The sequence below is a fragment of the Phialemonium atrogriseum genome (assembly GCF_030411735.1).
Source record: "Phialemonium atrogriseum strain 8032-3 unplaced genomic scaffold QBC33scaffold_5, whole genome shotgun sequence".
Taxonomy (NCBI): Eukaryota; Fungi; Ascomycota; class Sordariomycetes; order Cephalothecales; family Cephalothecaceae; genus Phialemonium; species Phialemonium atrogriseum.
This window is the reverse complement of record NW_026848142.1, coordinates 505,330-516,585: the sequence shown is the minus strand read 5'-3', so window position 1 is coordinate 516,585 and position 11,256 is coordinate 505,330. Positions and strand designations below refer to the sequence as shown.

The 11,256-nt window shown below is 54.4% G+C and overlaps 1 protein-coding gene across 1 annotated transcript; it reads left to right on the top strand.

Annotated features, from left to right (window-relative positions):
- The first annotated feature begins 1,269 nt into the window (after positions 1-1,269).
- Positions 1,270-7,967, top strand: QBC33DRAFT_307089 (uncharacterized protein). The gene is made up of 3 exons (XM_060423450.1): positions 1,270-6,473; positions 6,532-7,623; positions 7,688-7,967. Exons 1-3 carry the CDS (start codon positions 1,707-1,709, stop codon positions 7,802-7,804), a joined length of 5,976 nt encoding a protein of 1,991 aa, XP_060286170.1. The 5' UTR covers positions 1,270-1,706; the 3' UTR covers positions 7,805-7,967.
- Positions 7,968-11,256: the final 3,289 nt, after the last annotated feature.

The following is an 11,256-nucleotide window of genomic DNA, read 5'->3' as shown; positions in this document are numbered from 1 at the left end:
GGTAGCTGTTTTGGTCGGCCATACGCAGCAGGTCACCAGCCCCTATTGACTGTATACAGATACAGTGCTCCTGCATCCACAATGCCCGCTTGAGCAGGGTATGTAAATTCCAGTCAAGTCTGGAACGTATACTTTTGGCAATGAATGGACAAAGGCGGCCAAAGTGGATAAATTTACGCGATCTATGCTCCTTGGCTCCCGTCTTGTGTTCTTGCTCGAGGGGAGATGGGTGACTGAGCGCGCCTTCACTTGGACGCGTTTCGTAGTGCCACAGTTGGTCAGCCACAAACGTTTGACTACAGGCTGGTAGATTCAGATTCTAGCCCACCGTGCGCTGGCTATGTAGGTACCTACCTACCATGGAGACCTGAGGAACTCGAATAATTCTCCACTTCTTGCGTACAGAACATGGATGTACAGTCCAATACCTACATGAATAGTCGCCGGTTTGCAAACACGAACTTATGGCTGCTTGGCTCCTCGTAACATTTGCGTTTGCCAAAAAAGAAACGATGCAGTCAATCTAGAGTTGGGTCGCTTCCGCGTCCTGGTACAGGTGTAAGTTAGTCGGTTACACTACGGCGCCATCCGTCGAAAGGGAACTAAAAGACCAGCGCCAATTAGCCGCGTGAGGAACGTGAATCTGCGACGATCAGCAATGTCAATCAGCGGATCAAGCTCGACATCCAGCACCCAGAAAATCGTAGTGTACGAAATAGATACGAAGTTGTTGGGGTTTTAGCTGATGGTATGGGCGGATTTGGGAACAAACACAACCTTAAAGTACAGGCTGACCGTATCGCAAGCTTCCATCAGATGGCTGCCCAAACCCACTTTGACCGGGGAGTTGAAAAAAACAAAACATACATACATGTACATACTGTAGCTACCCTGAGCTAGGTACTCCGTAAGAACCTAGAAGTTCATCCGAGAATCTGACGAAGACGGGACCAACGCGAGTCTAAAGTCAAATAGAGTGCGGGGAGACACGACAAGACAAATACGTTAAAAAGCAAAGACGAATAAAATAAATAGAGCAAAAGAGAGTGAGAGAGAGAAATGAGAGCCCCGGAGGTAATATCCGTCCTTCCTTGTCAATTCGTTACTTTTTCTTCCCTGTCGCCAATGACGGCCACGATATGCACTGACCCTCGGACGAATAAGAGCGAGGCTCTGGAGAAGGCAAAATCTCACGCCTACCCTCCAATCTCATTCCTACGACCGACCTACGGAATACCTCTCGCGCCGTCTCATCTTTTTTTCACCTAACTAGAGTGTCTTGGGATCTGCGAGCTGCCGTCCGTGTGTCTGCTTGGTCTGCTTGCAGTGGCCTGTCTTCCACCCTGGATGGTTTTCTCTCCTGTTCTGCGCAAGCTTGCTTATTCTACCCCGAATTTCCCCTCTACGTGTCCGCCGGCATCCCTGCCCTGCAGCAAGGCCCTGCGCGTGTTGATTGATGGCGGTGTCGTTAAATCGCTTCGCCAGCAGCTTTCCACCCAGGCAAGCCCCGTCGCCTCCCCGAGCCGCCGCTGCCCACTCAGGTTGCGTGCCAACACATCAATGCCTCCAACCCCCGACAGGTTGACAACCCACTCAGCATCCCGGCTGCATGGATCTCAAGCATCTCGCTGAACACTAGACTCCCCCCCGTCCCGTCTTGTCGCTCCATCCCACTGCGAGCCTTACTAGGTGATGTTGAGTCCACAATGGACGGAGGCAATCATGGAGACGAGGATAATCTGGGCACCGCGTCGTCGCATTTCCTCGCGCACTCGCCCCATTCCCAACACCACGTCGCACACCACCACCACCACCCGCACTCACACTCCCACGACCGCAACCACTCCTCCCACTCGCTCCCCCACGACCCAGAGCTCCACAGCCTCCGGAGCCCTGCCTACCTGGACAATTCACTCTTCCAAACCACCTACCGCCCCGTCGTCGCCTCCTGTGCTGAGGCAAACTCGCAGGCTTTTACCGCCAATGATGCCACCTCCTCCGGCCTCTTCCCCGACACTGTGAATCCCGACGACTTCTATCGCAGCTATCGCGGAGTGCAAACAGCAAATGCCATCCTGCGCACTTCTTCCGCGACCGACTCCATGACTTCGGCTATTTCCACCAGTCGACACGCCCCTTCACTGCGGCCAAATGGGAATGGAACGACTCCGAAACACGCTGCCGTTCCCGCTGACCCCAATGGCCCGCGACCCGCGTTTCGCTCCGCATCTAACCCCGTCGATGACAGATTAGGAAGCCCGAGTGCGAGGTCGACGCCGCAAACAACACGGAATGGTTATAGTGGAGCTGCCCAGCAGAGCGTGAAGGACCTGAAGAAGAAGTTTGACCAGACTTCCACGCAGCCAGCCGCGACCGTGAGGAGGACAACGCCTCGAACCCGCTCGACGAGGGATGCACCTTCGTCCAATCCTGAGACACGGCCACCTGGCGTCGGAAGTAGCAAATCAGCGTACTCGACGCTGAGAACTACAGCGACTCGCCAGCCTGCCAGCGAACCGAGTAGAGGATCGGGCGCACGACCTTCCCAACGAGCCAAGTTCGTCGCCGAAGATTCACTTTCCAGCAATTCCCAGTCGTTTGCAAGCCGGATAAGCAGACCGAGAAATGCGACCTCCTCTCCCAGCACGACGACAACGGAATCCATGACACATCATTCACAAATCCCATCGCTGAATATCTCTGCCTCTTCGCCTGCTGCAGCAACGAGGTCAAATGGCTTGCTCTTTGGCGAGATCTTGCCAGGAGACGGCGACTCCCTAGCTGCTGGCTTCGGAATCGGCGGGATGCGGCCCCGGAGAACGTCCGAGTCACATGTGCAAACCCCTAGAAACGAAAGGCCGCACCAGAGAAGCCTCTCTGACCCTGACTTCGAGCCGCCCTCTCCGACCGACTGGTACCGTGCAGCGCCCTCGACACGGGACACTAGCACCCAATATGCCGAGTCAAGGCTACCCAGGCCAAACAACAGACTGCATGGTGATGTGGCTACAGGGTCCAGGCCCACAGCTCATCGCCTACAGCATCCGCTGGCAAGACGCCATGCTGATCATTCACCACACGACCAGCCGACGTCACCGACTTCGCGTCTTCCCCGCTCGGTCTCGAAACTCAGTAGTAATGCATCAACTCAAGGCAGCCCGGCCTCAACGCGATCGAATTCACCGTCGACAGGAAAACGCTCGACAGCACCGGGCGGCAGAAACTCGAGACAGAATGGACTATCTATCGCACGAGCAAAGACACCAACTAGTCGCTCCACTACCCCTACTTCGAGAGCCAAGACTCCTACTCACTCTCCCCGAAAGGCTCCGCCGAATATCAACACCACACCTAAAAACAATCGGCTCAGTGCCTATGTCTCGGTGCCGCCGCCAAAACTCTCCCCTCCGCTGCGAAGTTCGCGACCCCGGCAATCCGTGGCAAGGGCAACAACCGCTAGCTCGAGGATGAGGATTGCCGAAAACTCGCAACAAGCTCACAAGAGAGGCGCAAGGGGTGCGGGCGACTCGGGGGAGGCTAATAACCCGAAGCAGAAAATATCAGTCGGGCCTATTGACTTCGCGCAGAGGCGGGAAACCATCAAGCTCGCATATAGCAAGTCGATAAGGGAGTCGCAGGCAAAGGAAGCAAGACAAGCTGCAGCGGAGCGAAGGAGGAAGGAGCTCGAAGCTGTTGCCAGGGCAAAAGCCGAAGCCGAAGCAGTGGCGATAGCAGTGATTGCGATGCAAGAGGGTGCGGAAAGCAGCCCTGCGCAACACAGTGCTTCCCCACGAATAAGGTCCATTCCCGAGGAGCCCCTGAAGGTCACGACGAATCTGCCGCCTGCTCAACCCCCCAGCAAACAAGCAGAGAGTGGCTCGGATTCTCCGACCCTTGGCATACCGGGGAGCTTCCCGAGTCTCGGCCCACCCCCGCGGGAACAGGACGAGATTCCCCTGTCTGCAGTTTCAGTTGCCACGGCTGTCACCGAGTTCGACACTGAACCGCAGACGGAGCCTCCAATTCAGGCGACTAGCACCATGAAGATGGGTGACGGTTTGGGGATCATGTCTTCACCTCACCGGAGGGTCGAAGAAGAACGAGCCCCGAAACAGCCTCGTCTACATAAGAGAGCTTCTTACCATTATCCTTTTGACGAAGAAGGGATGAATGATGAGAGCGTGTCTATCAAAATCTCCTTGGATGCTTCCTCCCCAAAAGCGTCACCCCGGCCAACATCTAGCTCGCCCGAGTTCGAGATGGACCATTCGATCCCAGGATCATTTCAAGACGAGGACGAGCAGGAGTCGTATACCTACTCCCCCCCAAGTTACGAGACAACCGCCATAATTCTCCGCCCGGAAACGCATTTCACGTCGACGACGGCCGAGCCAGTGCCAGCTGACGAGGCTGACATCTACCGCGTCCACGCCAACCCTGATACACCTATTATACCCGGCCATTTTCAGACAGGCGGGGATGCCAGTCCCGATATGGACCATGGAACTGAGGATATGGCGAGACTGGAGGAATTCTATGTTGGTCCCAACATGCAAGATAACATCGCCGCGCTACGCGTGTCGACAATCAGTTCCTCGGACTACGATGCTTCCCCGGACACACAGCAATCCATAGGAGAGATACAGAGGACGCCAGATACATCCCATAGTCTGAACGTCCCCATATCCCTGTCGCCCGGAAACCGGCTGAGCCAGACGTCTGTATGGACTGACTTCTCCTTGGGAAGCACTGATGATCGTGACGCCCTTGCTAGAGATCTGGCAGCGAGTGGTCGAGAAGCAGATATTCGTGACCCGGGCACCATGAGTTCTCGCCACACAGCTTCGATCATGGTATCTCAAGATTCGAGTTACGAATATATCGCCAATTGTCCCGAGATATCGCCCCGCGACCTCGATGCTGCCGTACCCCCTATTCAGCCCCCTTCGGTTCATAACAGGCACCAGCTCCCCGAACTCGATACCGGCGCAGGCTTCTCGATATCATACCGGTTGGCCGAACCACGGAGAGAAGGCCCTTCTCTACCAAGCGAACTGCATGGCCAGGATTCTTACCCGCCGAGTGAACCGCAGAAGGATGATTCCTACCCGGCCAGCGAACCACAGAGGGAGGATTTCTCACCACTGCCCCCAGACCACGCCCCTCCTCCTCCGCCCTCTGATGAGTATCAGCTCGAGGAAACTGCGTACTACATTGAGACTCGGCCTAGTAGCTATCTTCACAGCCACGACGAGGAAGGCGAATATCCCACACAACCCATCTCAACGCCGCATTCGATTGGCGAACTCTCTCTCGAAGCTCAAGACTCACAAGCTGTCGGCAAGGTCCCCAGCAGTGAAGCACAGGGTCCAACAGACAAGGAAAAGAAGCGGCTGAAGCAGCGCCAGATGGTGATCAAAGAGTTAATAGACACCGAGTCAGCTTTTGTCAGGGACATGAGTGTGGTCGAGGAGATCTACAAGGGCACCGCCGAAGCCTGCCCCAAACTCGATGACAAGACCGTCAAGCTGATCTTCAGGAATACCGACGAGATCATCGCCTTCCACACGGCCTTCCTTGTGCAGCTCAAGGAGGGAGTCTCCAACATCTATGTCGCAAAGGGCAGACGGTCGCCACTTCTGACACAAGACTCGTCGAAAGACTCGAAGGATTCGGATGCCATTACCGTGAGCTCCACCCTCTCAAGTGGAACCAGCCCATTGAAGATGGAAGTGGACGACAGCAAAGACCGACAGACCTCTCTTGGGCCTGTATTCTCCAGGAACATGGAGACATTGAAGATGACCCATGAGGGATATCTTCGCACAAGCGATCATGCGACCAAGCGTCTCATCCAGATACAGGAGGACCCGACAGTCATGGTTTGGCTCAACGAGTGCAATGAGGTTGCAAAGGACCTGACAGCCGCCTGGAACCTGGACTCCCTTCTGATCAAGCCAATGCAGCGCCTCACAAAGTATCCGAATCTTATCACCCAATTGCTCGAGCACACCCCTCCAGATCACCCCGATAGGGAGGCCCTCCTTGCTGCCAGGATAACAGTGGAGAATGCAATCCTCGACATCAACAAGACCAAAAAGAACTTTGAGTTGGTTGGGCAGATTGTCAGCAGGAAACGCAAAGAATCCGATGTGAGGGCTGGTCTTGCACGGGCATTTGGCAAACGAGTCGATAAGCTCCAAGCATCAAGCAACAGGCCAGCCGAGGACGAGGAATATGTCAAACGCCAGGACAAATTTAGAGACGACTATCTCAGCCTCCAGGTTGTCTTGAGGGACGTTGAGTACTACACAAGGACAGTATCAACCTATGTCCATGAGTTCCTACAGTACCTTTCGTCCATGGAGCTTGTCATGAGGCTCCAGCCCTCCAAGAATCATGGCCATCTGGAGAGCAAATGGGTTCAGTTCAACGTGGGCATGAGGGATATCGAGAAAGTCCTCGAACAGCATGTAAGTCCACTATATCGGTAACTCTTTTATTTGGCCCGTACTAACCAACTCTCTTCAGCTCCTGGCTGTCAGGAAAGATGTGATTGAGCCCTTTGAGCAGGTGATCAAATGCTACGGCAATCCTTCCCTGGCAATGAAGAAGCGCGAAAAGCGACGCCTTGATTACGAGAAGTATATGCAGCTCAAAACTAGCGGCAAAAAGGTCGACAAGCAACTCAGCGAGCTCGTTGAGCACTACGAAGCCCTTAATGAGACCCTGAAGAAGGAGCTCCCGAGGCTCTCCGCCCTTACCGCCAAAGTCGGCAACATCTGCCTGGGCAAATTTGTCACTATTCAGACCAACTGGTTCGCCACCTGGAAGGAGAAAGTCAAAGTACCGCTCCAGGACTCCTCCTCCCACATTCCTGACAATTCCGAGATCATTTCTGCCTTCCAGACAGATTTCAGAATGATGGAAGAAGAGGCCATGGCCATCGGTATCCTTAACCCGACGCTGAAAGGACGGAGCTCACAGTCAACGGCAGACGATGCATCTTCGACTTTCTCCAAGACGAGACCTCGACCTGCTGATCTGACTCCCCGCGGCCGTGGACTCTCGATCAATAGTGACAGCGTTCCGAGCCTGCCAACTCCTGATGTCCTCAAGCGGAATAGTGGCGGCCAGTTTACACTCTCACCCACTTTGCCCAGTCCAGGGTACTCCTACTACCGAGACTTTACCGGCATCAATGGGCACTCGCGCGGCGGATCATCTCCCGCCACATCTGAGGTACCCGTCGGATCTCGGTCTGTCGCTGCGTCTGTTCGGCCTAGCACGGGCCGAAGTTTTGACTCGGGCGGTGCTGCACGGCCGAGCATCGAGTCTAACGCACAGTCAAGTATCCACAACCAGCGCGACTCGGTCTCGACCTACAACTCGCCGGTTAACTTTTCCGAGGCTCGCCGCTTCTCGGGGTTATTCCATTCCGCTCTGCCGCTGCCCGACAGCTCGGAGGAGAACCAGCGGTCCTCTCGCGCGTCTTCTCGAGAGCGTGCCGCCACCAATGGCGGTTACAACATCCTGTGGCTTGCAGCGTCCCTTTTCGAATTCAACATTGAGACTACCAAGCACGAGGCTGGATACCCGTATCTGACGTATCAAGCCGGGGAGGTATGTCATTCCTACTCACCTTAGCAGCAGAGGCCGTTCGTTCCACTAACCGTTTACGTCTCAGATCTTCGATGTCATTGCCGAGAAGGGCGAGCTATGGCTTGCCAAGAACCAAGACGACCCCGGCAACCAGGTCGGATGGATCTGGTCTAAGCACTTCGCCAAGCTGGCGGACTCCTAGGGCGTCTTTTTTTTCACCCCTTTCCAAACCCCCTGCTTCACACACCCTTCCCCCTCCTTCCCTTCTGGGGGAATGCAGGACCTTTGTTGATTTGAAAATGCCGTCGATATCGGCTTTTAAGAAAGAGCAAGCATGGCGTTTGAGAGACTGAGGGCACCCCTTTTTCAGGCTGCCCGGGTTTATTTGGTGTAATATGCATCCCTCCGCGGTATTTATCGGACGAGGCCGTATACCAACAGGGACATTTGTACGAAGGGAAAAGGAGTGGTTTTGCTACGAGGAGGACGCCAGGGGGCCGTCATCCTCCCAACTGGAAATATTTTAGCATGGAACGAAGGGGCGTTTTTCTTTTTTTCTTCTGTTTTTACTCCGGGTTTAAGACCAGGTTCTTTCTCCTAAGCCATGATCGTGGGACAGGGCGGACCTGGTTGATCTGGACGGGAAGGGGGCGGGTAAAATGCGGCTCAGCAATGATCATACCTAAACTCTAGTATCTTGGGCGCGTGGGCAGGTCATCTTTGAGGAGGGTTGGAAGGGGGGGAATAAATGTCTCTACATTCAGAGCGTATTTTGCTGACTTTTCTTTCCATTTGATATCTTCTCTGGGGAACACACAAGAAGAATACAGACAAGCGCAGCTAGGGGGGTCATGATGGGACGAGAAATCATTGGCGAGACGGTCAAAAAGGAAGACGGAGAGAGCTCTGGCCACGTTTTTCATCTACCTAGGTGCTGTACCTACCTAGGACAAATAGCTGCATACGGACTTGCCGTACATTTTCGAAACCCACTGCTTTATGAGACTTGTGCAAAATTTCGAAATATCAGGTACCTTCTTCCTGCAGATCCGGATGCTTTCGGATGCGAATCTGGCCCAGGGTTAAGACGTTCTGGAAGACGCAGAAGGAATCCTCTGGGGGGCCGCAGATCAAACAGAGCCCCATCCCGCCCCCACCCCCTGTTAGCCCCCCGATGTTCGATGTTGTGCCCATTCTTGAGACACGACCCGTGAACTCCTGCGGCGGCAGAGGCTGGGCCTGGGTAAGGTTGTGTGGGCCACAAACGTCACCCACCCTAAGCCCGGGTTTTCCTTGCAGATCCCGGAGCGGGCACCCGGTCCAGCTCTAAACCACGGTCGTGCGCGTCATTTCAGTAGCTCACCGATTGTTTCGTCTGGCCTGGTGCTTGCTGCTGATCATAGATCCGCCCCAGAAAAAAAACCGTCGGGGATGCCGCGGAATAGAGAAGGTCGTTCTTTTCTGCTGCCTTGCATGCTGTCGGTGGGGCTGCGAGGGCGGGAATCTGACTCTCGTATGGATCGAGATACTTTTCTGCTCATGGTAGACCGATGAGAGAACACATAAACCCGCAGAGTGTAATGGTTCTGCGAACGTTTCGCTCTGCGTTTCCCCCATCGCATTCATAGTGAAGATGCTTCCGCTTTTCACTTCCCAGGGAATAGGCGTTGTGCTAGCGTGCAATTCTGAGGCTAGGGGAAAGGAAGAGCCGCAAATCAAGAAAGCAACAGCGATGTGAAGGGAGGGCAGGGCTACGGCGGTAATGTGGACCCCGGAAATACCTACTCTGGGCCTTCTGGCGTTGATGTATGGATAGACGAAGCGGCCACCCGTGACGGTGTGACGGTGGAGACCAACTAGGGACTTCTGGTTGTATTGCCAAAACAAGCTGTTGGGAAGTAAGAACGGAGGAGGGTCATACCGTATGACCGAGCCGTGTCGCCATGGCTCTTGATAGAAAGACGTGCAGGTAAACTTTAATGACACTTTCCGAGAATCCACTTGAAAGTTTCCATTCCAGTCTGACAAACGATATGCCGTGTATGGCTGTTTTCCAAACAGTCCTAAGGAAACCTCGAGGCGGCAGGATTTGGAGTCCAATGCATAGAGGGTGTTGTATCATCAGGTTTCGCGACACCATCGTGGAAGGCGGGTGGACAAAAAAAAAAAGAGGGACAACGAAGTGTCACGCAGTCCAACGACATAGATGCGAAGATCTGCGGAGGTGGTGCAGTGTCTTCTGTATAATGGCGCCCTCGGCCGGGCGTAACGGTCAGTCTGCCCCAAGACGCCATCTCGAAGGGCGATTTTCACACCTTTGACTGCCCAAACCTTACTTTGCGTACTATGATGCTACATATTAGAGGCACGCCACAGGGCTCCGCAGTGGATCGCTCGGCACTTGTATCCTTCATTGATTGAACATCAACGGGGGCAGCGGCCAGCGCGGAGCTTAGAGGCTAGGCCAGGTTCATTCTGCACTGATGGGCGGATGGTGCATGAAATTTCATGGAAAGGGTGCGTGGAGATTGTCTGGGATTGCTGGAAACCTAAGACATCTGGAAGCTTTCCGCTTGGGAAGCGACAGAAGGACAAAAAGGCTCGGTCGCTGGAAAAATCTCCGATGCAAGGCGCCCGTTTGACTGCACTAATGTACACTATCGTGCGCTGGGACTGGACGCTGCCGAGGTGGAGGGGCCATAATTTGACCATAATTTGTCGCGGCAGGCCGCATCTGGCTGCTGATCCAAAGCGGTGGAACGGCTGACGTGACATGGCATAGAGGCTAGCGCATATATCTCGCCGAGCTCGGGAGCCGTTTCTCACCTTATGTTGTAACTTACACCGACCTAGTAGTCCCGCATCTGAGTTAATGAGAAGCCTAGGTCGCTGGTTCGCGAGGTTTGGCTTGGACGCTTTTCCATCTTTAGGGACGCCGCGCTACTACCGCATAGTATGTAGATAGCGCCATTCTCAGTGTGGAGACAACCCGGGATGGGAGATGGCAGGTTGGATCGGTTGATGAGTCTCTGCGGTGTCATTGGATGATCTGGCGAGTTCAGACGACAGCGCCGATCCGGCATCAAGGTCCCAGGCCAAGGGGGGGGAGGAAGGCATCACAGTCCACAATGCCCAATCAGTTGCGGCGCTACTGATAACCCCTGACGCCACTTGACCACCACAGCTCCACCTCGAACCATGTCAACCCCATGGATGCCAATTGCCAGCCCATCCTATGCCAAGAGTTTCATCGTTGGGGAGAAGATCAGTGAGGAGTGTACGTGTACTTGCAGCTCTGTGCTGCATGTTGAAGGCTCGTCAGAGCTCGTCAGACAGCCAGGTGCGACCGCATCTCAAGGTGTTATGGATCTACACTCCACATTATTGTCCCAGCCCAGCTGATCGGGCCACCATGGACACAGATGCTTGGCAAGGATAGACCTGGTGCAATGGCCAGCTTCCTTCCACCTTCCCTACTTGTAATGTGTAGGTAGGTTTGCAGCCGTTCGGACACGGGCTAGTTACCAACGGTTTGATTGCAATATGATGACACACCATCTTGTGACCTCCTAACCGTATTCGCGGGAATCGCATCCACCACCTTGGTACCTATCTTGGTGCACAACGAATACCACCATCCACTATCAGAGAGAG

What these genes read in the sequence shown, in the direction of transcription:
- QBC33DRAFT_307089 (XM_060423450.1), top strand. Translation starts at nt 1,707, where the DNA reads ATGGACGGAGGCAATCATGGAGACGAGGATAATCTGGGCACCGCGTCG. An exon ending in AGAAAGTCCTCGAACAGCAT is followed by an intron (nt 6,474 to 6,531) that starts GTAAGTCCACTA and finishes AACTCTCTTCAG; the next exon opens with CTCCTGGCTGTCAGGAAAGA. An exon ending in TGACGTATCAAGCCGGGGAG is followed by an intron (nt 7,624 to 7,687) that starts GTATGTCATTCC and finishes TTTACGTCTCAG; the next exon opens with ATCTTCGATGTCATTGCCGA.